Source organism: Salvelinus sp. IW2-2015, linkage group LG23, assembly GCF_002910315.2.
Source record: "Salvelinus sp. IW2-2015 linkage group LG23, ASM291031v2, whole genome shotgun sequence".
Lineage (NCBI taxonomy): Eukaryota > Metazoa > Chordata > Actinopteri > Salmoniformes > Salmonidae > Salvelinus > Salvelinus sp. IW2-2015.
Window position 1 is genome coordinate 14,519,297 of NC_036863.1, and position 27,949 is coordinate 14,547,245.

Genomic DNA, 27,949 nt, shown 5'->3' on the forward strand with positions numbered 1-27,949 from the left:
CGGTCTGTGCCTGCGTGTATGCATGCATGAATCCATCTGCGTATGTACGAACGAGTGTGTGTGTGTGGGTGGGTGGGTGGTGTGAGGGAGTAGGTAGTTAGGGGGAAAGCAGGCATGCAGCACACAGGAATACTGTAGGATGCTGGGAGAGTGGGCCTCTGCTCTGGCTCTAACCTATGGCTCTCATTTGCAGCCTTTAATAGCCCGCTATATTAGACTGTAATCTACCTGATCCCGATTTAATGTGGCTCCCTCGGCCAGACGTGAGACGAATACTAAACAGGCAGCCATGTGCAGATCACCGAGCTGCAGTCCCCACGGCCTCGTCCATTGGGTGTGTGTGTGTGTGTGTTTGGGGGGGGGGGGGAGATCAGTATAAGTGCCAACCACTTCCTCCCTCTGGCTGCAAAGGTGTATTATGTTCATTAGGGCCTGTTTTTCAGGTCCTTTTCTATGGCAGGTGTTCAACTGGACTAGTTATTACTTAACTTGCTGCTGATCTAAGAAATCAAAGTGTTGTAGACAGTTATTTTCTAATAAGATAATATAGCAATTTGTCATGTTGTTGATTCCAACAGCTGCATCTCTCACAAGTGATGATTTTCATCTTTTGAGTGGAATGTTTGTTTTCCTTTTGTCAGTGGTGTTCTCTGAAAACACACACAAAAACTGGTGTAATGGAAATATGACACCATGTGGCAGGGCTGGATTGGCCATCTGGCAATTCTGGCAGATGCCAGAAGGGCTGGACCATTTTTTAGCTGGGTGGGCTGGTCAAAATTGACACACACAAATTAAAAAAGTGACATTGCCTGCGGAAATGGCTGGCCCCTCTACCAAGACGGGCCAGCCCGGTTTTCTCTCCCGGATGAGGCGGCCCGAAAGCTACTTTGATTACGTCAAGAACCCCGTAGTGTGGCAGATTACGCTGTAGACTTTCGCACGTTGGCAGCCAAGAATGCCTGGAACCCGGAGTCTCTGTTCGATACTTTTCTTCATGGACTATCGGAGGAGATTATAGATGAGCTCGCAGCTCGGGAGTTACCCCTGGACCTTGACTCCATCAGCCTTAACTATAAGGATCGATGGACGTCTACGGGAATGCAGGAGGGAGAGCTTTGTTTTCGGCCCCGCTCGTTTGTCCACGGCTGCTTGCTCGCCCCCGAAGAACCCCGGGAGTCCCCGACACCTGCATTTCCGAGAGGTTTCGTAGTCACCCGAGTGCCCTCGGGAATCATCGGGAACGGGCGACTCGTTTTCTACTGTGCCTATGCAACAGGACAGAGCTAGATTGTCGCCTCAGGAACGATTACATAGGCTTAACTCCAACAGTTGCCTGTATTGTGGTACTATAGGGCATTACAAATCCACCTGTCCAGTGAAAGACCAGACTCATCAGTTAGGTACGAGTACTATGGTGGGCCATACTGGGAGTTTTCTAACTCCCATTACTCATACTCCCTTCCATGTTATCCTGCTGTGGGGTGACCAGTCTAAACTTTGGGTCTGATGAGAGTTTTATGGACCCTACTCTGGTATCGGAGCTGGGTATCTCCACACAACTTCCCTCCGTTCCCATGGACACCAGAGCACTGGACGATGCACCATTGGCAATGTCACTCATAATACGGTGCCCATTAACCTGCCTGTGTCGGGCAATCACAGTAAGTCCATACAGCTTCTTCTCATTGAATCTCCCATGTTCCTGTTGTTTTGGGATTTTCATGGCTCCAGAGGCACAACCGCGTTATTGACTGGACCACTGGTTCTATCCTGGGTTGGAGCCTGTTCTGCCACTCACATTGTCTTAAGGCGGCGCAGCCTGCCCCGGGATGTCCTCCTGCGGGCTCTGTTAAAGCCTCTGATTTTGCCGCCATTCCCGAGTACCAGGACCTCTTGGAGGTTTTCAGCAAGGCTCGAGGCACCTCCCTCCCTCCGCATCGTCCCTACGATTGCGCAATTGATCTCCTCCCGGTCACAACACCGCCTCATGGGCGGCTAGATTCCCTGTCTGGCCCTGAGAACAAGGCCATAGAGGAGTACATTGAGGACTCTCTGGCTGCTGCGAGCATTCGTCCTTCTTCCTCCCCTGCCAGCGCAGGGTTCCTCTTTGTGGAAAAAAAGGACAAGACCCTGAGTCCATGTATCGACTACCGGGGCCTCAATGACATCCCGGTTAAGAATCGTTACCCTCTACCACTCCTCTCCTCGGCTTTCGTACCTCTCCAGGGGGCAACCATCTTTTCCAAGTTGGACCTTCGGAATGCCCAAAACCTAGTTCGGATACACAAAGAAGACGAGTGGAAGATGGCCTTCAACACAGCTAGTGGACACTATGAGTACCTGGTCATGCCATTTGGACTCACCAACACTCCCGCAGTGTTCCAGGCCTTGGTCAACGATGTGCTCTGTGACGACATGTTGAATTGATTTGTGTTTGTATACCTTCGACGACGGCCTTGTTTTCTCCCGTTCTGCTCAAGAATATGTCCTCCATGTCTGACAAGTCCTTCAGCACCTCTTAGAGAACCATTTGTTTGTGAAAACAGAGAAGTGTGAGTTCCACTGCTCCACTATCTCCTTTCTGGGATACATCATCACTGAAGGGAATGTTCAAATGGATCCTGAAAAGATGAGAGTGGTGATGGATTGGCCCCAATCCACATCCAGAGTGCAGCTGCAAAGTTTCCTGGGATTTGCTCATTTCTACCGCCGGCTTCATTCGGGGCTACAGCACCCTGGCGGCTCCCCTCACTGCACTCACTTCTCCCAAGGTGACGTTCACATGGTGCCCCAGCTGTTGTCAAGGCGTTTATGGCCCTTAAGCATCGGCTTCCTACAGCCCCCATCCTTATCCATCCGGAGCCTTCCTGTCAGTTTGTGGTTGTGGTTGAGGTTGACGCTTCTGACATTGGAGTTGGAGCCGTCCTGTTCCAGCAGTCTGCCCAGGACCAAAAGCTGCATCCCTGTGCCTTTCTGTCCCATCGTCTCAACCCCGCTGAGAGAAACTACGACGTAGGAAAATCGGGAACTCATGGCGGTCAAGATGGCTTTGGAGTAGTGGAGGCACTGGTTGGAAGGGGCGGAAAATACATTTTTGGTGTGGACCGATCATAAGAATTTAGAATATCTCCGCACAGCCAAGCGCCTTAACTCTAGGCAGGCCCGTTAACTGTAGGCAGGCTCTGTTATTCACCAGGTTCAACTTCACCATCTCCTACCGCCCAGGGTCCAAGAATGTGAAGCCGGACGCTCTCTCTCGCATGTCTAGTTCCTCTGCCACACCTTTTGACCGTCCTCCCTACCATGTCTTGCAGCTACAGTTGTCTGCGATATCGAGAGCCTGGTTCGCAAGGCACAACGACCCTGGGGGGGCCCGGCTAACCGGATGTTTGTCCCTAATTCGGTCCGATCTCAGGTCATGGAATGCGCTCATTCCTCCAAGCTCACCTGCCATCCTGTCAACCTGGCCTTCCTCTGACAATGCTTCTGGTGGCCCATTATGGTTCCTGACGTCTCAGCCTTTGTTGCGCATGCACTGTGTGTGCTCAGAATAAGACTCCACAGCAAGCTCCGGCTGGCCTTCTTCAGCCACTCCCTGTTCCTCATCACCCCTGGTCCCATATCCCTGGATTTTGTCACTTGGCTTCCTCCGTCTGATAGCAACACCAATATCCTGAAAGTAGTGGGTAGGTTCTCTAAAGCTGCCCATTTCATTCCTCTCCCCAAGTTACCTTCAGCCAAGGAGACGTCCAGCTCATGGTCTTCCGAATCCATGGACACCCTGTCGACATTGTCTCTGATCGTGGTCCTCAATTCTCGTCCTGATTCTGGAAGGCATTCTGCACCCTCATTGGGTCGTCGGCCAGCCTGTCCTCCGGGTTTCATCCCCAATCCAACGGCTAGTCAGAGCGTGCCAATCAAGACCTGGAGACAACGCTTAGGTGCTTCGTCTCGACCAACATCACCACCTGGAGCCGGCAACTTTTGTGGGTGGAGTACTCCCGGAACACTCTTCCCGGCCACTGGGCTCTCGTGCTCCATGGGGTATCCACCCCTGCTCTTCCCAGAGCAAGAAGAAGATCTCAACATACCCTCGGCCCAGATGTTCGTCTGCCTCTGTCGGCATACCTGGAAAAGAGCTTGTCTGCTCTTCTCAAGACCACCTCCAGGTATCGTCGACAAGCGGACCGCTACCGGACTCCGGCCCCGTACCCTCTGTATACATCCCACTTTTCATGTGTCCAGGATTAAGCCCTTGTCTCACAGCCCTTTGTCTCCTGTTTCCAATGAAACGGCGTACCGGCGTACACGGTGAAACGCCTCCTGTGTGTTCGACCTCGGAGCATGGGTTTCCAGTACCTGGTTGACTGGGAGGGCCCGGAGGAGAGGTGCTTGGTCCCCGCTAAGGATATCCTGGACCCGGCCCTCATCGCCGACTTTCACCGCTGCCACCCTGGTTAACCAGGTATGTGCCCAGGTAGGACGCCAGGTGGGGGGGAGGGGGGGTGGTACTGTCACACCCGAATCCTGTTCACCTGTCTTGTGCTTATCCCCAGTGTATTTATACTTGTGTTCTCTGTTTGTCTGTCGCCAGTTCGTCTTGTCTCGTCAAGCCTACCAGGGTGTTTTTCCGTGCTCCTGTTTTTCCTAGTCTCTGTTTTTCTAGCCCTCTCGGTTCCAACCTTTTCTGCCTGCCCTGACACTGAGCCCGCCTGCCTGCCGATCTGTACCTTTCGGACTCTGACCTGGTTAACTTCTTATGGCTGAAGGGGCAGTATTGAGCTTGGATGAAAGGTGCACAGAGGTGCCCATATTAAATGGCCTGCTCCTCATTCCAAGTTGCTAATATATGCATAGTATTATTCATATTGGATAGAAAACACTCTGAAGTTTCTAAAACTGTTTGAATTATGTCTGTGAGTATAACAGAACTCACATGGCAGGCAAAAACCTGAAGTTCCACTTCGTTTGTATTTTTTCTGGGGGTGCCAATTTTCAACCAAGCTCTCATTGAAATAACAGGGAGATATTGATGAGTTTTCACTTCCTACGGCTTCCACTAGATGTCAACAGTCAATAGAACTTTGTCTGGTGAATCTAATATGAAGGGGAGCCGAAGGAGACAGGAATGAGTAATCACTTCCACGGGCTGATCACGCATTCACCATGCGCCTTCACATGAGGAGGACCTCCGTTCCACCGCTCTTCTGAAGTCAATAACATTTTCCGGTTGGAACGTTATTCAAGATGTATGTTAACAACATTCTAAAGATTGATTCAGTACATCGTTTGACATGTTTCTACTGACTGTTACGGAACTTTTGGACATTTCGTCACGTTATAGTGGAGGCGCTTTCTGACTTTGGAATTGTTTACTGAAGGCACGAACCAAAGTAGCTAATTTGACATAAATAACGGACATTAACGAACAAATCAAACCATTTATTGTGGACCTGGGATTCCTAGGACTGCATTCTGATGAATTCATCAAAGGTAAGGAAACATTTATCATGTATTTTCTGGTTTCTGTTGAGTCCAACATGGCGGCTAATTTGGCTATTGTTTTGAGCTCCGTCTCAGATTATTGCATGGTTTATTTTTCCGTAAAGTCTTTTTGAAATCTGACACAGTGGTTGCATTAAGGAGAGGTATATCTATAATTCCATGTGTATAACTTGTATTATCATCTATATTTATGATGAGTATTTCTGTTGAAACGATGTGGCTATGCAAAGTCACTTGATGTTTTTGCAACTAGTGAATCTAACGCGTCAATGTAAACTCAGATTTTTTKATATAAATATGAACTTAATCAAACAAAACMTGCATGTATTGTGWAACATGAAGTCCTATGAGTGTCATCTGATGRAAATAATCAAAGGTTARTGATTAATTTWATCTCTATTTCTGGTTTTTGTGAAAGCTATCTTTCGCTGGAAAAAAATGGCTGTGCTTATTGTGGTTTTGTGGTGACCTAACATAATCGTTTGTAGTGCTTTCGCTGAAAAGCCTATTTGAAATCGGACACTTTGGTGGGATTAACAACAAGATTACCTTTAAAATGATATAAGACACATGAATGTCTGAGGAATTTTAATTAGGAGATTTCTGTTTTTTGAATTTGGCGCCCTGCACTTTTTTTTGTTTTTGTCATATCGATCCCGTTACCGGGATTGCAGCCATAAGAAGTTTTAATGAACTTCTGCCTGTCCTCGACCTGCCTATTGCCTGCCCCTTGTATTTTAATACATATCAGAGACTCTAACCATCTGCCTCCTGTGTCTGCATCTGGGTCTTGCCCTGTGTCGTTATAAAGATATTTGATATTGTTAATGTGTTTTGAGGGTGTTGAACCCCAAATTAATTAGCCTCTGATATTAAGATAAAATGCCAGGGCCAGGGCTTCTTCTAATAACCCTTTGTATTATGGGTATGCACAGCACGTTTTATTTGCCGACTGGCCCACACCTCCAACACCACAGTATGAGGACAAACAAAGGAGTAAATAATAAACAATAGCAGTAATTAGCAGTGGCGTAAAGTAGTTTAGTCAAAATACTTTAAAGTACTACTTAAGTAGTTTTTTGGGGTATCTGTACTTGACTATTTATATTTTTGTAAACTTTTACTTCACTACATTCCTAAAGAAAACAATCTACTTTGTACTACACACCTTTTTCTTTACACCCAAAAGCACTCATGACATTTTGAATGCTTAGCAAGACAGGAAAATTGTCAAATTCACACACCTATAAAGAGAACATCTCTGCTCATCCCTACTGCCTCTGATCTGGTGGACTAACTAACACAAATACTTTGTTTGTATAGATGTCGGAGTGTGCCCCTGGCTATCTGTAAATAAATAAAAACATTTTAAAATTGGTGCCGTCTGGTTTGCTTACTATAAGGAATGTGAAATGATTTATACTTATATGTTTGATACTTAAGTATATTTAAAACCAAATACTTTTAGACTTTTACTTAAGTAGTATTTTACTGGGTGATTTTCACTTTTACTTGAGTCATTTTAAGGTATCTTTCCTTTTACTCAAGTATGACAATTGGATACTCTTTCCACCACTGGTGAATACATGATTTCATCCATATTTTAGAGGGATTTATTAAACAGTACTGTAAGGTTCCAGGCATATAACAGTCATTGATTGACCTTTTACCAGATTAGATTTTTTCCCCCTGGTTTTGGACCTTTTTCCTGGTTTTGAACATTTTACTTGGTTTTACTTTAATTGATTTGCTCAGATCGGAGCATGTAAATGTACCATGTTAATTAACATGAAAATGTTTCTCAGTTCTATAATGTGTCACATTTATCTTCACTCGATTTAATGTTCACTATTTCAGGACTTCTGTATGCATATATCGCCCCATGGTTATGTAACAGACCGGAGATGTGCATGGTTAATCAAATTTTCGGATATCCGAATGGTCCGAATACGTTAGTATTCAAATACTGGTGTGAGTATTCATTTTGGGCCCCACAAAAAATTCTAGGCCTATTTTAACAAAATTAAATAAAAATATCCATGTGACATTTTTACATTCAACGATATACCATAACATTTTTTATTATTCATTTAATAAAAAGATTGGTAGCCTTCATGTGTGTAGCTTGTTGTTTACGTTGGCCAATCAATGCGGAAAAGAGGCTCAGTGTGTAGCAAGTAGGGTGAGAGTTCCCTAATGCAATGCAAATTGGAATAAAATAACAGAATTAAAAGTTAGAGAAATGAGAAGACGTAAGCTACAACAAGCAACCAAAAGGTAGGCTGTTTTATCTGAATGGGATTTGGGTGAAAGCACAGCATGTGGCCTCAATTAGCCTAGCTAGAGAGGCACTGATATATGAGATGATAAATAACACTGTGGCTGCTACAAGTTAGTTAGTCTTGGCTGTAGCCCGAGTTGCCTTGGCGTCTCTCTCTCACCCTCTGTCTGCTCAGCTCACTCATCTCATACACACCGCCCCCTCCGCAGCTGCAGCAATAGAGCGCCAGTCTATCCCTCGCGCAGCAGTACTTAGGTTAGAAACTTAAGTTTAAAAAAGCACATGTATTTCGAATATCTGCATATCTGACAAATATGTATGATACTATTCAAATAGTGAAATTATTTCAAACCCTCATCCCTAGAACAGACCGTGGTAAATCAGAGTGGATCGAACTGAGGAGAATGCACCCTTTACCTGTACAAGTCCTGCTGAGTCTAAGGCTGTCTTAATATGGACACTGTTTACCTGGACAGCCTAAGGTGTGTGGAGGAAGTCAGATGTGTGCATGTGTGTCCATGCCTGCCTGCACTGCATTGGAGTGGGACCTCCCAACCCACCACCATCACATTGAGCGCCAAAAAACAGCCAGGCTCTATCTGCATTGCGACGGAGTGGAGACAGCGGACAGGGGGATCATTACTCAGGCCATAAAAGAGCCATTTACAGGATGGAGAAGCGAGCGGGGAGTCAGTAAGCACAAAGTCTCTCCTCCTGCACCATCCGGGCCACCACTACACACCACAACGAAACGTTCCTCCATGAATCACAGGTGCAGGATACGTGATGACTTAAACATGAAGGAATGATTATAAAAAACAGACTATTTTCTGCAATTTCGTAGGTAAATCGAAGGCATTGTGTGCGTCCAAAATGGCACCCTATTTACCTTTATTTACCTTTTGTTTATTTTTATTTAACCTTTATTTAACTAGGCAAGTCAGTTAAGAACAATTTCTTATTTACAATGACAGCCTACCCCGGCCAAACCCGGACAACGCTGGGCCAATTGTGCGCAGCCCTATGGGACTCCCAATCACTGCTGGATGTGATACAGCCTACATACCTACTGTATATAATGGTCAAAAGCGTAACTTTGGAGTTGAAATGTCTTGGCTTATTGATCTATACTTATAACTGGGACTTATTTATTCATTAGATATAGAAAAATCATCCGCTCAGAAAAACGTTAAATCAAATTATTTACAAAAATTTGACAAAACAGTGCTTCCCCTCGAAAGAGCAACCATGTGTTGCTATTCCACATTTTCTTCTCTGCCACTGTTTTTGTTTGGGAGGTTTATGCACAGCCCAGCCAGGGGACAAAGGGGGGAGGTGGCTCTCTCTGTATGTTCACCGTGTTTGCCTTCCTAATCAGTCCTGCCGTATGCCCGGGCGCTTTATTAGAACCCAGTCTGTAGCAGGAACCATGCTGTGTCTCCTCTTGACAAGGCCCTCTCCCCCAGGCTACATGTCTGAAACACACCCTGTGCAGGGGGCACACACGCACACACACACACGCTTTCCCCCCTCCACCCTCTTTCTCTGTCTCTCCTACTCTCTCTTTCTTCCCTCATCCATCCTCCCTTCATCGCCTGCAATGCGGGGTAGATGGGCAAAGCTGGCACAGGGTGCAGTGTCTGCTGTATGGATCATCTGAAGTGTGTGTGTGTGTGTGTGTGTGCATGTCTGCCTATGTCCTTGTCAGTCTCTGTCACAGTCAGATTGTAGAGAGCAAGTGGGCCCATGGGAGACGGAGGCAGATGGGCTGGTGTCACCTTCCTTTCATCGGAGCGTGACACTGTCATCAATTCAGTTTTTTGCCAGTTTCCTCTTTCCATGTTACTCCTTTCAAGCTGTACTCTGTATTCACCATTCAAACTGTCCATTCAGTTTGAATCTATTCAGTCATATCAGCTGTGATGGTTAATGTATAAGAGTTAGATTACCTGCAGTTGACGTTATCGAAGATGATTACTTTCAAAAGTACATATATCAAAGTTCTTGTCATTCTTATCATTGGATTACCTAGATTATTTGACGTTAACAAATATTTCCACAAGTTCTCTGTATCCATAACAATATCGAAGTTAACATCGCTGGTTAACCTCCCTCACAAATATCCTACAGACCTTCCTCTCTCCACCTCAGTCAAGTAATATGGCAAAAACGTCGAAAAAACAGATATTGAACTGACCGAGCCAATAAACCACAGGGCTCTGACACAAACTCCTCTAACTCCTCCGTCTCGTGGCAATTTAGCGCCAGGCAGCTGACTTCACGAAGGGATGCCTTTTAAAAAAACACGGGAGGCTAGCTTTGTGCCATCAAACAGTGCTGGTCGTTAGGATGTCGGAAGCCGATGGGAGCCAAAATGGCAGCGAGAGTTTCACAGCGGCGATAGTAAACAGACTTTATGGTGCATTACCGAGGCCCAAGAGCAGACAGCCTGCATGGCATACCCCATCCCAGCGCACTGTCAAATTAAAAGCGTTCCTGCCGTGTATGATATGGGATGACTTTGCCTCGCTGCTGCGCCTCAAAGTCTTTGCTCTATGGAAACACATGCCTGGGCATGCTAACACACACACAAACACACACTCAAATACATAAGCACACACACACAAGTGGTGCGTGCAAACACACATACTCTCTCATTCCTCTCTTCCCTGTGAATAAGTCCATCTACTGGACTTCAATAAGTGCCAGTGTGACTGTTACCCCCCATCCACACTTGCACACATCCACGCAAACACACACATACACACACACACACATACAGTGGGGCAAAAACGTATTTAGTCAGCCGCCAATTGTGCAAGTTCTCCCACTTAAAAAGATGAGAGAGGCCTGTAATTTTCATCATTGGTACACTTCAACTATGACAGACAAAATGAGAAAAACAAATCCAAAAAATCACATTGTAGGATTTTTTATGAATTTATTTGCAAATTATGGTGGAAAATAAGTATTTGGTCACCTACAAACAAGCAAGATTTCTGGCTTCACAGACCTGTAACTTCTTCTTTAAGAGGCTCCTCTGTCCTCCACTCGTTACCTGTATTAATGCAACCGTGTTTGAACTTGTTATCAGTATAAAAGACGCCTGTCCACAACCTCAAACAGTCACACTCCAAACTCCACTATGGCCAAGACCAAGAGCTGTCAAAGGACACCAGAAACAAATTGTAGACCTGCACCAGGCTGGGAAGACTTAATCTGCAATAGGTAAGCAGCTTGGTTTGAAGAATCAACTGTGGGAGCAATTATTAGGAAATGGAAGACATACAAATGATTAATCTCCCTCGATCTGGGCTCCACGCAAGATCTCACCCCGTGGGGTCAAAATGATCACAAGAACGGTGAGCAAAAATCCCAGAACCACACGGGGGGACCTAGTGAATGACTGCAGAGAAGCTGGGACCAAAGTAACAAAGCCTACATCAGCAAGGGCATTGAAGATGAAACGTGGTTGGGTCTTTCAGCAATGAAATGATCCCAAACACACCGCCCGGGCAACGAAGGAGTGGCTTCGTAAGAAGCATTTCACAAGGTCCTGGAGTGGCCTAGCCAGTCTCCAGATCTCAACCCATAGAAAATCTTTGGAGGGAGTTGAAAGTCCATGTTGCCCAGCAACAGCCCAAAACATCACTGCTCTAGCGGAGATCTGCATGGAGGAATGGACCAAAATACCAGCAACAGTGTGTGAAAACCTTATGAAGACTTACAGAAAACGTTTGACTCTGTCATTGCCAACAAAGGGTATTTAACAAAGTATTAAGATAAACTTTTGTTATTGACCAAATACTTATTTTCCACCATAATTTGCAAATAAATTCATTAAAAATCTACAATGTGATTTTTCTGGATTTTTTTTCTCATTTTGTCTGTCATAGTTGAAGTGTACCTATGATGAAAATTACAGGCCTCTCTCATCTTTTTAAGTGGGAGAACTTGCACAATTGGTGGCTGACTAAATACGTTTTTGCCCCACTGTACATACAGTTGAAGTCGGAAGTTTACGTACACCTTAGCCAAATACATTTACTCAGTTTTTCAAAATTCCTGACATTTAATCGAGTAAGAATTCTCTGTCTTAGGTCAGTTAGGATCCCCCCTTTTTTTAAGAACGTGAAATGTCAGAATAATAGTAGAGAGAACAATTTATTTCAGCTTTTGTTTCTTTCTCACATTCCCAGTGGGTGAGAAGTTCACATACACTCAATTAGTATTTGTTAGCATTGCCTTTAAATTGTTTAACTTGGGTCAAACGTTTTGGGTAGCCTTCCACAAGCTTCCACAATAAGTTGGGTGAATTTTGGCCCATTCCTCTGACAGAGCTGGTGTAACTGAGTCAGGTTTGTAGGCCTCCTTGCTCGCACACGCTTTTTCACTTCTGCCCACAAATCTTCTTTAGGATTGAGGTCAGGGCTTTGTGATGGCCACTCCAATACCTTGACTTTGTTGTCCTTACGCCATTTTGACACAACTTTGGAAGTACGCATTGTCCATTTGGAAAACCAATTTTTGACAAGCTTTAACTTCCTGACTGATGTCTTGAGATGTTGCTTCAATATCTCCACATAATTGTCCTGCTCATGATGCCATCTATTTTGTGAAGTGCACCAGTCCTCCTGCAGCAAAGCACCCACAACATGATGCTGCACCCCGTGCTCCACGGTTGGGATGATGTTCTTCGGCTTGCAAGCATCCCCCTTTTTCCTCCAAACATAACGAGGGTCATTATGGCCAAACAGTTCTATTTTTGTTTCATCAGCACAGAGGACATTTCTCCAAAAAGTACGATCTTTGTCCCCATGTGTAGTTGCAAACCGTAGTCAGTTTTTTTAATGGTGTTTTGGAGCAGTGGCTTCTTCCTTGCTGAGCAGCCTTTCAGGTTATGTCGATATAGGACTCGTTTTACTATGGATATAGATACTTTGTACCAGGTTTCTCCAGCATCTTCACAGGGTCCTTTGCTGTTGTTCTGGGATTGATTTGCACTTTTCGCACCAAAGTACGTTCATCTCTAGGAGACAGAACGTGTCTCCTTCCTGAGTGGTATGACGGCTGCGTGGTTCATGGTGTTTATACTTGTGTACTATTGTTTGTACAGATGAACATGGTACCTTCAGGCGTTTGGAAATTGCTCCAAGGATGAACCAAACTTGTGGGAGGTCTACAATTTTTTTCTGAGGTCTTGGCTGATTTCTTTTGATTTTCCCATGATGTCAAGCAAAGAGGCACTGAGTTTGAAGGTAGGCCTTGAAATACATCCACAGGTACACCTCCAATTGACTCAAATGATGTCAGAAGCTTCTAAAGCCATGACATATTTTGGGGGATTTTTCCAAGCTGTTAAGGCACAGTCAACTTAGTGTATGTAAACTGGTATTGTGATACAGTGAAATAATCTGTCTGTAAAACAATTGTTGGAAAAAATACTTGTGTCATGCATTAAGTAGATGTCCTAACCGACTTGCCAAAACTATAGTTTGTTAACAAGAAATTTGTGGAGTGGTTGAATAACAAGTTTAATGACTCCAACCTAAGTGTATGTAAACTTTCGACTTCATCTGTACATACAGTACATACACACATCCCACCTACACAGGGTTCTAATCCGGTATCAATGCAAAACACTCGGGTGAACCAGCATAAGAGAAGCTTTCAGCACAGACCTACTACGGAGGACAGTAAATCATAATACACCACATACAGGGCTTTGCACTGCAATTTGGGCCATTTAAAAAAAGGATGGCATTGGCACCAATGTCAAGGGAAAGGAAGAAATATATTTCGTTACTGTTGAAAATAATCATGTTATAGCATGTAAGGCTGTTTAGTTTCCATTTTGAGATTTAAGATGTATGACAAATATGGGACTTTTGTGTGAAACAGAGTTATGTTCTCTATCTACAGAACAGAGCCCTATACATACTGTACCTCAATATCTCAATAACCCACGGATGCAAAAATAGTTACCACATTGATTCTGTGAAATACGTTCCTGTTTTCCTTTTTTACTACAGCTTTACAAATCAAAACAACGTAGCTAAATTCTCCCCATCCCACATTTCACTTACATTTACAACCACAACAAATTAAAAAACGCCTCTCGTTCCACCGCCGACGTGTTTCCATCTAAAAGTGGGCCGAACCTCCATCAGTTGGGCATAGTGGAGAGACTGCTGGAAAACAGACCCCCTGCTAGCTCGCTAATAAGACAAGGCCAATCCAGCGCTTCTTCATCGGAAGGTTCATAACTCGTTAGGGTAATTACAACTATCACACATTTGATTCCACCGGTAGTAATTAAGAGACAGCTTGTCAAAGAGAATAGAGGAGCTAGACAGCTCTTCCGCACACAACAAACTCACTATCCAGGCAATTAGCTCAAGGCTTCAGTCATACAAAAGTTATACTTAAATCCGAACTGGTTCTCTAGTAGATTATTAAGAATGTCTCAACCTGTGTTCAAGAATGTCATTTTTCCCTTTATTCAGATTACAACCTCTCACTTTCAGTTATTTGAAAATGAAATCATCTCCAAAATATCCCATAAAGAGTTGGTTGCAATGTCAGTTTAATCCACCGGAAAAGACAGAACAAATATTACAACAAATAGTATGGTTAAACTCAAATATACTATTTGATTAAAAAAACTATATTTTTGGAAGAAATGTTTACAAATGGCATAATCTTTGTAAATGATATCATAAATAGGACTGGTGGAGTTATGTAACACACGCAGCTATCAAAAATATATGGAAATTACCTAAAAAATGGAAGAGGTAAGTGGATGGGGGAGAAATTAAGGAACTTATCAGTCAGCCCTGAATTTAAGACCAGTATTGGTTTAAGAAATAGTTAAATAAAAAAATATACTAGTTTCATTTAAGGACAAAAAAAATTGACATCTGTGCCATACAGATTGCAAAATAGTTGGGAAGGGATTTTCGATGTACCGATTCCATGGCACATGGTTTATGAACTGATACACAAAATGACGCTGGATTCAAAACAGAGTTTTTCTATTTAAATTATTATACAAAATTCTTGCAATCAATAGAATGTTATATACAGTATATGGGGAATACAACCATCCCAACTCTGTAGATTTTGCTGCGAAGAGACAGGATCAGTAGATTATTTGTTTTGGTACTGTCCATACGTAGCTTGTTTTTGTCGCAGGGTCAGGAGTGGCTGAAGAATTGCAACATTTACATGGCTTTTTCCTTGCAACTCTGCCTAGAAGGCCAGCATCCCGGAGTCGCCTCTTTACTGTTGACGTTGAGACTGGTGTTTTGCGGGTAGTATTTAATGAAGCCGCCAGAGAACTTGTGAGGCGTCTGTTTCTCAAACTAGACACTCTAATGTACTTTCCTTCTTGCTCAGTTGTGCACCGGGGCCTCCCAATCCTCTTTCTATTCTGGTTAGGGACAGTTTGCGCTGTTCTGTGAAGGGAGTAGTACACAGCGTTGTACAAGATCTACAGTTTCTTGGCAATTTCTCGCATGGAATAGTGTTAATTTCTCAGAACAAGAATATACTGACGAGTTTCAGAAGAAGGTTCTTTGTTTCTGGCCATTTTGAGCCTGTAATCGAACCCACAAATGCTGATGCTCCAGATACTCAACTAGTCTAAAAATGCCAGTTTTATTGCTTCTTTAATCAGAACTACAGTTTTCAGCTGTGCTAACATAATTTGCAAGAGGGTTTTCTAATGATCAATTAGCCTTTTAAAATGATAAACTTGGATTAGCTAACACAATGTGTCATTGGAACACAGGAGTGATGGTTGCTGACAATGGGCCTCTGTACGCCTATGTAGATATTCCATTAAAAATCTGCCATTTCCAGCTTCAATAGTCATTTACAACATTAACAATGTCTAACACTGTATTTCTGATCAATTTTATGTTATTTTAATGGACAAAAAATAGCTTTTCTTTCAAAAACAAGGACATTTCTATGTGACCCCAAACTTTTGAACGGTAGTGTATATAATAATACAATTTAGAAAATCCAGCGCTTTTTAGGCTAATTACAACTATCACACGTTGAGTCTGCTGGTAATAATTAAGAGACGACTCATCAAAGAGAATAGAGGAGCTAGACAGCTCTTCCACATACAACAAACTCACTATGCAGGCAATTAGCGAAAAGAACTGACGTGTGCACAAACATTAATAAGAAAGAGATGCTGCTGACTAAATTCCTGGATAAATTACAGCGATTCTAATTCAAACTTTTGTCTTGCTTTGAAACTTTTCAACCCCCGAATGGCGGCGGGGAACTGGAACAGTGCCTAACAGGGGAGGAGCAGCTTTTTGGAATTGAGAATGTATTTGTTTCCTTTGCATCATCCGACAGTCGTGGGAGGGAGGCAAGACAGTGGCTTTGAAGGCTACTCATTGAACATGCTTTAAAGTTGTGTATTACAGTCTTTTATTAATTATAGCATAGTATTTTGTCATAAAGGCCATCCAAATAAGAAAACAAGACGAAGATGGGAGCATTCTATCTTTAATCCAAGAAGGTTTCCAACAATTTGTTCATCAATTGGCACAGAGTCTGTTCATGTTTGATTTGATTTAACCGAAAATGACTAGTTACAGTATACTGTATTCAATTCACAGTATGTGTCGAGTTAGCTTTTGGCATTGCAGTAGCATGTGTTGTGTGTTGTGCTGCTGCATGGTGTGAGCGCACTATAGGAGATGATCAATGTAGAGGAAGACAGGAAACTGTCTGCTTTGTCTGTCAATGTTTAGAACGTTGTAAGAATATTTAGAAGTGTCAGAGAGGATGAAAAGGCAACGTTTTGAAGCACCTTTGCTTTCAGATTCATACCCTTCAAGTGGTAGGGTTAGATGTGTGTGTGTGTGTGTGTGTGTGTGTGTGTGTGTGTGTGTGTGTGTGTGTGTGTGTGTGTGTGGTGTGCATGCATATACAGTACATCCATTTGTGTGTGTGAGCACGACGGCGAGCCCGCCTGTGAGTGTGTGTTTTCAGGAGGGAACTGTAGTGAGTGAACAGGCAGCAAGGGGCTGGGGCTGAGTCTGTCTTTTTCAGCGCTCACAGCCCCCCTCAGGCTGGCTGCTCACATCAAAGAGAAGCCTTGTATCTCAGAGGAGCTTAGAAATTCAGCCCCAGGCTTGGCGAGGCCTTCACAGCTCTCGCCTAAGGGGCCTGAGCAGCCAACCAAGGGCCAAGAGCACTCAGACAAAAGCAGTAGATAACCACACTAAGGGAGAGCCAAGGAGCCAGGACAGCAAGCCGAGCAAAGAGTATGCAGTGTCATCCTAGAGTTTGCTAAAGACGGTATAGAGGAGAATATAAATTCTTGATGATGATGCATGATTTCTCGCTCTGCAATTGCTGAACATGTAAAAAAAAGGATGTGTTCTATGAATAATTTACTTCATAAATAGATAATATTAGCCCATTATGAAAGTACATTAATATTCAAGTGATGAGTTGGGAGAGGAGGGTGTTTTTCAGAATCTATGTTTAGTTTTCAGTTGGCAGCAATTGTCTATTCCCTTCATTACTCTTATAAGTTACAAGCAGAGGCTTGTAAAAAAAAAAGTTAAACAAATATATAACATTCTGTTATAAAGAGCAGTGCCCATAGGGGGCACAAAGGCACATGCCCCCTCAGATTTGTCCTGTTTTTACATTTGTCAGATGTTAAATTAATGTTAATGTTGAATGAATTACTAATACATTTTTAAGCCCACGTTTTATCATAATTATTTATAAAAATATCTATCTGCAGTATTTTGGGGAGGGCCCACAGTGACTGGACCAGGAAAGAGTACCCTGTTCTCAGCAGTAAGTAGTTCCTTCCAATGTGCACCACGGAGCAAGAGAGAGAGTGTAGAGTGACACACAGCATTTGATTTTAGCTGCCGTTGATGGGCAGGACTCGCAGGAGGTGTGTTTGTAAATTCATTTGATYAAGCTATGTAGCCTATTGATTTCTTCTTGATGAATAAATTCAATGTTGTGTTGTTTCCCTGTAATACTAGCCACCTAGCAATTTTATAAAGTTGGCTTTATCTAGCCAGCTAGATATGTTCCCAATCTCCCAACCTCATAACTAGAAACCAAGCCGTTTCAGACTATCAATCCAGTTAGAGGAGCTTGTCTAACTATCTTAGGTGGCATGCCTGCTGGCAAGATTGGTAGACTTTAGAAAAGCAATCAATTACTAGATGTCCTGAATAAGACTCACATTCCTTTCAACCTTTTACCCAGATTTTAGCAGAGATGCAGAAAAGCATATTACGGTTTTTTCTTCTTCAAAGAACCACCAGTCAGGAGGATACAGACAGCTCAAGAGGTATACTTAAATATGCAGAAAAATGCTTGGTTTAAATGTAATCTGGCACCTTATGATAATATCATGATATTTTGTCTATTAATTATGATAATATGACATGTTCCTGTATTGATGATGTGTGTTATGATCCCATGTACTGTGTTGTAATGTGATTATAATATCCTAGACATGGTAGTGCAGTATACAGTATTAAGATGTGTGATTTACAACAGTCAGAATGGCACCCTAATTAAAATGACAATTAAACATGTAACAAGGTATGCTTGGACAACATATGCAGACAAATAGACATATTTTTTTACATCGAATTAGGCATAATGATTATGGCTGTAGATTGCAGGAGAAAAGCTGTTTCAGGTGTTTGAAAATACATAATTCTCCAACCACCCCGCCTCTATCCTCACGTACTTTCGTGCCCCCTATAAAATAATGTGTGCCTGACACCCCTGCTTACAAGGACTTCTTAATTGCAATACTGCACTTTTAAAGGGCATTCCTAACATGGTAATGTATGTACCATTCAGAAGTTACACAAATAAAGTGCTTGAAAATGGAGAAAACCAACCGTCGTTACGGTAGCATTGGGAGTGCGTGTTTGTGTGTGCGTGCTTGTGTGTGTGTTAAACCAATCAAACAGAAGAGGACAGGTGTTCCCTTCAATGCCTGATTCTTCTCAAGGTTAGTTCAAAAGAGTTTTGCCTTATCACTTTTTGGAGAAGTTTGCTGAATTAACAGAGAGAATTTACAGTATGGCACAAAGAGCTTTACATTGTAAATGGTTTTTTTGAGACCACATCTTACCTGTACACGGCCCGCTTGTCTGACTCCAGCTGGGCCTGGGGGTCAAGGGTCACACTGACGGGGGTGTTCCCAGCTGCCGAGGATGCTGTGATGTGGACCTGCTGGGCCTTGGAGTTCTGTTGGATGGTGCCTGTCATCTGAGGGCACAGCAAACAGAACCACAGTGAACTACAATACATAGACTGGTAGCCCTGGTCCCAGATCTGTATGTGCATAAGCCCTCTTTTGAATGGGCTTTTGACTTAGAAGACTGAGTTTGTGTTCCACTATCTTATCTCTAGCGTGCAGACACACACCTTATCAGATTCTGTGAACTACATGAGAGTGGATAGACAACTGGCTTGATCTTTCTACAAGGCCTATAAAATATGAGTGTGTTACTGTGATGTGACAGTCTGAATGTGTACAATGCCTCTCTTCAATTGTGTTGGTCCCCTACCCCCACCTCTCTCTCTTTCTCATTCTCCCCCTTCATCCTCTCTCTCCCCTCAGCCTTTGGAGAGAAGGAAATTAGGCCCTCCTCCCCCCCTCCAATCCCTCCTTACCCCACCCCCCTCTGTGTTGGTTTGGGGAGGAAGCTTCAAGTCTTAATCCCGGCTCCAAATGGGAAATAAATTAGCTTCTTCACACTTAACTAGCTCTCATTTGCATTTTGTTGCCAGCGCTGACTGAGGCTCGGGAGATCACCCCTGGCACTAATCCTCCGGGCGCAAGGAAAGAGTGGTAGAGAGGAGACAAGGAGGGGAGTGGTGAGGTGCTCTGGCAAACCTGCTCTACTTCTTTCTCTAGGATAGCTAGGATGAGTTTGAGGTTGAACTGTTGGTCTATGGTCATTTTGTCTCCTAATGACGGTGGTTGAGATTGAGGTAGGGTACGTCCTAGATCACAGGAGGCTGCTGATGGAAGGACGGCTGATAATAATGGACGGAATGGTGTGAATGGAATGGTATCAAGGTATCAAACACGTGTTTGATGTGTTCGATACCGTTCCATTTATTCTGTTCTAGCCATTACTGTACTTTGAGCNCACACACACACACACACACACACACACACCTGTCTCTTATACACATCTAGATGTGTATAATTTAGGTGCTATCGGCAGCATGTGTCCTAGATATACAGTTTGGGCTAGCCTCTACTTCAAACTCTTATAACAATGTTTGTTTGGAAGTGCACTTGACTAAAGACAAATAAGAGACTCAGGATTTTTCAATTGATGAACTGAATTTCAATCCATTTCCTGGATTGACTGAAATAAAAAACTGTCTTGGACCCCAACCCTGAGCTGACCACTAGTGGTGTACTGACCTGTTGGCTCTCCTGGTACGATGGTGGAGGAACGCTCTGAGTGGCCATCATTGTCAGTGCTGGTGCTGGGGACACATGTTGCATCATGGGACAGCTTCACATGGAGACCTGTAGCGGGATACAAACACACATGGTGATAGGAGTACATGACATGCATTTTTGTAGAGTAGTGAACTACATGTAGTTCAACTAGTAAGTTTACTACATTTTGCAGTAGCTTGGTGGTAGTTGAACTAAAGTCTAAACTAGGTTGTGTTTTCAGTAGTTAGCTACACAGCTACATGGCAAAAAAGTAATTAACTACTGGAACTACACACAACTTTTTTTGCAAAAACAAAAGAAGATATGGGTGAAGTAGGCTATCATTTACTTTATTTTTCAGCATCAGACCTGCCTAATTTTCACTTGAAATATACTGTCGTTTTTTTTATTAATAGGCTAACATGTGACCCCAAATGTTAACATGTGACCCCAAAGTTATCTGTTCTTGCAATTTGTAGTCATTGACATTTCAGATTTACATATGATCATTTTTCACAAAGTAGTTTGGATGTGAACTACTTTTTGAAAATAACTTTAGTTAAGTAAACTATATTTTTCTTAAGGTTAGCTTTAGCGTACCTTAACTTCTTACAGTGTGAAGTAATTGGTAGCTTGATAATCTTTTCAGATGTGCTTCCCCAACACTGATTATACTGTATGTAAACATCAGGTGTTGTGGTAGAAGTGGCCTCCAACTGCTGGTCCAGGGTCAGAGCCCATATTCATAAAGTGTCTCAGAGTAGTAGAGCTTATCTACCGTTATGCTTTTTACAATAGACCATGATGAAGAAGAGCTCGATTCAATCCATATCGCAGAAGTTCAGCGCTATAGCGCGTTTGAAATTTAAAGGCGATGAATGCAGTCTCCACGTTTCACGGTAAACGCTGTATATGTCGGTTCAATCCGAAATTACCTTTTAAATATCAATTACGCTAAAGCACTGAACATCCTTATTACGGATTGAATCGAGCCCTAAGACTACATTGACAGGGGGGACCAATCCTAGATCAACACTCCTCTGAGAAGCTTTATGAATAGGCCCATGTAGTTACTTATCGTCCTAATCAGCTTTAGTTGGTGTTTTTCCTTGCTACTCTCAATACCTTGCTTGGTGCATTTCAATGTACATTAATAAAATACTTGACTGTTTGGATTTAACAGGGTGATAACACATTATATTAAAATACATTTAAAAGCATTTAATGACTTGAATAAATATGCTTATGCAGCAATTGCCACATTTTGACAAAGGTAAGCAGAAAACTCACTTTCACAAAATCCACAAAATGATTAACTTGCTGTACAGTATGTAAAATGTATCTTGTGTTGAGAATGACTGAGCAGCAGTTGTCTGGTTTATTACTGTGCAAGGCAGCCACCAGGTGCTGCTATGATTAAGTAATGGGAGAGGGTAAGAATACTGAACTATCTGTTATTTTTCTCCTCCCTGTGTTTTCCGTCTGTCACTCCTACATTCTCTGTCTCTCTCTCAATTCAAAGGGCTTTATTGTCATGGGAAATATATGTTTACAAGTGAAATAGATAATAAACAAAGTGAGGAAAAAATATGAACAGTAAACATTACACTCACAAAAGTTCCAAAGTAATAGAGACATTCCAAATGTCATATTATGGCTATGTACAGTGTTATAACGATGTTCAAATAGTTAAAGTACAAAAAGGAAAATAAATAAACATAAATATGGGTTGTATTTACAATGGTGTTTGTTCTTCACTGGTTGCCCTTTTCTTGTGGCAACAGGTCACAAATATTGCTGCTGTGATGGCACACTGTGGTATTCCACCCAAAAGATACTGTATGGGAGTTTATCAAAATTTGATTTGTTTTCGAGTTCTTTGTGGGTCTGTGTAATGTGAGGAAAATGTGTGTTTCTAATATGTTTATACATTTGGCAAGAGGTTAGGAAGTGCAGCTCAGTTTCCACCTAATTTTGTGGGCAGTGTACACATAATCTGTCTTCTCTTTAGAGCCAGGTCTGCCTATGGTGGCCTCTCTCAATATCAAGTCTATGCTCACTGAGGCTGTACATAGTCAAAGCTTTCCTTAATTTTGGGTCAGTCACAGTGGTCAGGTATTCTGCCACTGTGTACTCTCTGTTTATGACCAAATACCATTCTAGTTAGCTCAGTTTTTTTTGTTAATTCTTTCCAATGTGTCAAGTAATTATCTTTTTGTTTTCTCATGATTTGGTTGAGTCTAATTGTGTTGCTATCCTGGGACTCTGTGGCGTCTTTTTGTGTTTGTGAACAGAGCCTCAGGACCAGCTTGCTTATGGGACTCTTCTCCAGGTTCATCTCTCTATAGGTGATAGCTTTGTTATGGAAGGTTTGGAAATCGCTTCTTTTTAGGTGGTTGTAGAATTTAGCAGCTATTTTCTGGATTCTGATCATTAGTGGGTATCGGCCTAATTCTGCTCTGCATGCATTATTTGGTGTTTTACATTGTACACAGGTTATTTTTTGCAGAATTCTGCATGCAGAGTTTCAATTTGGTGTTTGTACCATTTTGTGAATTCTTGGTTTCACCCCAGACTTCACAACCATAAAGGTCAATGGATTCTATAACTGATTGAAGTATATCAAGTATATATCAAGTTTAATTGATATATCGAATGTTATGTTCCTTTTGATGGCGTAGAAGGCCCTTCTTGCCTTGTCTCTCAGATCTTTTACAGCTTTGTGGAAGTTAACTGTGGCACAGATGTTTAGGCTGAGGTACGTATAGTTTTTTGTGTACTCTAGGGCAACAATGTCTAGATGGAATTTGTATTTGTGGTCCTGGCAACTGGACCTTTTTTGGAACACCATTATTTTTGTCTTACTCAGATTTACTGTCTGGGCCCAGGTCTGACAGAATCTGTGCACAAGATCTAGGTGTTGCTGTAGGCCCTCCTTGGTTGGGGACAGAAGCACCAGATCATCAGCAAATAGTAGACATTTGACTTCAGATTCTAGTAGCGTGAGGCTGGATGCTGCAGACTGTTCTAGTGCTCTCTCTCTCTCTCACTCTCACTCTCACTCACTCACACACACACACACACACACACACACACACACACACACACACATATGATACATTGTAGACATGTACACCATAGTTTCTAAATAAGTCCACAAACAATGTAGCATCACATAACAAGTGACATTGTAATAAAACAACAACATAACAAACAAAAGGGAATCAGTGCCCTTGTTTTCCCCATGTAGTGGATAGTAGGTTATAGTTATGACACCAATCTAATCAGTGTCCAATTAAAGCTCCAGTCAGTGGACTAATTGCTATTGTCCAGAGCTGGAGGAATCCTGCAGGGTTGTCTACTGTACCAAGTGGAGTTCCCTGGGGAGCTAATTGGCTTATAGGGTCTCTGGAGTTGACCACACACACACACAACACACAACAACACACACCACACACACACACACACACAACACACACACACACAACACACAACACACACACACACACAGGGACCCCCTACCTGCATCAACCTGTTAGGTAAACACAGCAGGCTCACCTCAGTGTGTTTCTAATGGTCTATCTATGTGACTGTGGGCTATATGTATACACTGACTACACAATACCTAACGTTTTGATACAATCATATTAACCTAATATTAAATAATATATCCTAATAATATATATCTAATAATATATCCTAGTATTATAAAATAACATTCCGGCTACTTAATATTATTGGCCGAGAGCATTCCTTAATATAACCCTGGAACCCTGATATTGTGATAAATGTCAAGTGTATTGTATTTATTTTTTACCATCATCTTTGAAATGCAGAGAAAGGCCATAATGTATTATTCCAGCCCAGGCATAATTTAGATTTTGCCACTAGATGGCAGCAGTGTTTGTGCAACATTTTAGACTGATCCAAGGAACCATTGCATTTCTGTTCAAAATGTTGCATCGGTCTGCCAAATGGGCCTAATTGGTTAATTAATAACTTTTCAAGTTCATAACTGTGCACTCTTCTCAAACAATAGCATGGTATTCTTTCACTGTAATAGCTTCAGTAAATTGGACAGTGCAGTTAGATTAAAAATAATTTAAGCTTTCTCCCAATATCAGATATGTCTATGTCCTGGGAAATTTTCCTGTTACTTATAACCTCATGCTAATCTTATTAGCGCAAATTAGCCCAACCGTCCCGTGGAAGGGACACCTATCTGTAGAGATCCGTAAGGAGGTTGGTTTTTGAATACAGTTTAATTGGAGCTTGATCTCTAGTATTGTCGAGTGTGGTACCAGCAAGGGGTTTCTCTATGTAGACCAATACATACAGTGGGGAGAACAAGTATTTGATACACTGCCGATTTTGCAAGGTTTTCCTATTACAAAGCATGTAGAGGTCTGTAATTTTTTATCATAGGTACACTTTAACTGTGAGAGACGGAATCTAAAACAAAAATCCAGAAAATCACATTGTATGATTTTTAAGTAATTAATTTGCATTTTATTGCATGACATAAGTATTTGATACATCAGAAAAGCAGAACTTAATATTTGGTAACATAAACCTTTGTTTGCAATTACAGAGATCATACGTTTCCTGTAGTTCTTGACCAGGTTTGCACACACTGCAGCAGGGATTTGGCCCACTCCTCCATACAGACCTTCTCCAGATCCTTCAGGTTTCGGGGCTGTCGCTGGGCAATACGGACTTTCAGCTCCCTCCAAAGATTTTCTATTGGGTTCAGGTCTGGAGACTGGCTAGGCCACTCCAGGACCTTGAGATGCTTCTTACGGAGCATACAGTATACACCAATACCCACAGTGACCTGTCTGTCTGTGTATACAGTATACACCAATACCCACAGTGACCTGTCTGTCTTTGCATGTACAGTGCCTTCAGAAAGTATTCATAACCCTTGACTTATTCCACATGTTGTTATGTGACAGCCTGAATTCAAAATTGATTAAATATATCTGAGCGCAAGTGACGTCACCGATAGAAACGCTACTAGCATGTATATCTAACTAGTTAGCCATTTCACACCGGATACACCCACATTCATACATACACACACAAACACACGCATATGCATCCACGCATGCACGTACACACACATACAGTGTCTATCCCCTCTTGCTGACAATGCTGTATGCTCCTCACCCCCCACACACCCCTGTTCAGCACATTCAGACCTAACCAACTCCTCACCCCCCACACACCCCTGTTCAGCACATTCAGACCTAACCAACTCCTCACCCCCCACACACCCCTGTTCAGCACACGCAGACCTGACACACTTGGCTTGACCTCTTGAAAGCTACCCTCCTCTACAACACTCCATCTTTTGAACACACACAGACACACACATGCATGCACAGACACACACATACACACACAAAAAAACATGCTCTCACACACACACACTTTTCCCATGCAAAGCACAACATCAGTGAATCAGCATGTCTAGTCATGAGCATGAAGGTCCCTCAGGATGCTATGGTATGAATCACAGTAATTGCTTGTGTGTTTACAGAAAGATTGGGAGCGGTACTGTGGAATAGATTATATTTTTCATCCTTACTAAGAAGGCTGAACTTGTATGGTAATTGTTAACAATCAGAGGTGCCCAGAAGTTAAGTCATATTGACATTGTGAGTCATACCAAAGCAAGGCACAGAGAGTTGCTTTGGACTGAACCATTTCAACTGTATTTTACAGGCAGAAAAGACAAAAGCAGGGCACAAATCCCCATACTTCCATGCAAATAACTGAGACATTATAAAATGTTCTTTAAAAACAGCTGTATAGCATACCCAGTCACCATTTAGCATAAATAATGTGTCTGCTCTACTCTGAATAGAAACAGTGTCTTTGAGTTTGAGGGGTCACAAGTGCACAAGACAGCACTTAGACCCAGACAGCCAGAAGGGACAGGAAGTGATGCGATCGGCTTCTCAACTCTGCCCCAGACACAGACCGGATGACACAGAGGACAGGCGTGCTACACCAGTGAGCTCATCCCATCCTATCCTAGGACCCGGGCCTGACACCAACATGAGTGGAAAAGTGCCGGGGAGGCCAAAAACACAACACCCCCTCAACTCAGCCCTCCACTCAACACAGCTTTGGATTGGATCCTGGCTCGCATATTTTATTACATCTGACGAGCTCCGTTCCAAATCATACAAATTGAGGATGTTGTGTGTGTTAGTGTGAGTGTGATTTGTATACTGATTGCTATTCCTGGCTTGTGTTCTCATTCCAAGTGGAATCAGCTAAAAGGCATCTTCTCTGTTATCAGTGCTCATTTTAATTGCAAATGCAGAGAGCGAGTTGGTAATTAAATGGAAAATTGCAAATTAACTGATGAGTCTAAAAGATAAAGCAATTCCAATTATTGCACAGTATTTTAGGTGGCCTCTCAAGTCTCCCATCCCTCGAAGGAATGCAATAGGCTACCTAACTGCATTTCTAACACAACCACATTGATGTACAGGCAAATACACACACACCTACAGTGCCTTCAGAAAGTATTCACACCCCTTGACTTTTTCCACATTGTGTTGTGTTACAGCCTGAATTTAAAATTGATTAAATTGAGATTTGTTTATCACTGGACTACACACTGTAACGATTGTCGTCGGGAGAAGGAGAAGAGGACCAAGGTGCAGCGTGGTAAGTGTTCATATTTTAATCAATCAACAAAACCGACAAACGAACAGTTCTGTAAGGTGACGACACACAAAACAGAAAACAACCACCCACAAACACAGGTGGGAACAGGCTACCTAAGTATGGTTCTCAATCAGAGACAACGATAGACAGCTGCCTCTGATTGGGAACCATACCAGGCCAAACGCATAGAAATACAAAACAAGGACAACATAGAACACCAGACATAGAATGCCCACCCAAACTCACGTCCTGACCAACCAAAATAGAGACATAAAAAGGATCTCTAAGGACAGGGCGTGACCTGTGACCTAATGTCGAAGTGGAATTATTTTTTAGACATTTTTACTAATTCATTAACAATGAAAAAGCTGACATTTCTTCAGTCAATAAGTATTTACTGTAATCCCTTTGTTATGGCAAGCCTAAATAAGTTCAGGAGTAAAAATTTGCTGAACAAGTCACAACAACAAGTTGCATGGACTCACTTGTGTGCAATAATAGTGTTTTTACATGATTTTTAAATGACTGCCTTATTTTTGTACCCCACACATAGAATTAAGGTCCCTCAGTCAAGCAGTGAATTTCATACACAGATTCAGCCACAAAGACCAGGGAGTTTTTCCAATGCCTCGCAAAGAAGGGCACCTATTGGTAGATGAGCATGGTGAAGTTATTAATTACACTTAGGATGGTGTATCAATACACACATTCACTACAAAGATACAGGCGTCTTTCCTAACTCAGTTGCCGGATAAAAAGGAAATCGCTCAGGGATTTCACCATGAGGCCAATTATGACTTTAAAACAGTTACAGAGTTTAATGGCTGTGATAGGAGAAAACTGAGGATGGATCAACAACATTGTAGTTAGTCCACAATACTAACCTAATTGACAGACTGAAAAGAAGGAAGCCTTTAATGAATAAAACTATTCCAAAACATGCATCCTGTTTGCAACAGTTGTAAACAGTTGTAAACGAGAGTTTCTATTGG

At 42.5% G+C, this 27,949-nt stretch overlaps 1 protein-coding gene across 1 annotated transcript in view; it reads right to left on the reverse strand.

Moving 5' to 3' along the window:
- The window catches only part of LOC111951019 (homeobox protein PKNOX2), a 130,317-nt gene that overhangs the window by 50,107 nt on the left and 52,261 nt on the right, over positions 1-27,949 (reverse strand). The window contains exons 3-4 of the mRNA XM_023968982.2: positions 20,253-20,360; positions 18,942-19,078 (exon numbers count right to left, since the gene is read on the reverse strand). Of these exons, the coding sequence (XP_023824750.2) occupies positions 18,942-19,078; positions 20,253-20,339 (224 nt within the window). The 5' untranslated portion in view covers positions 20,340-20,360. The remainder of the gene's footprint in view (positions 1-18,941; positions 19,079-20,252; positions 20,361-27,949) is intronic.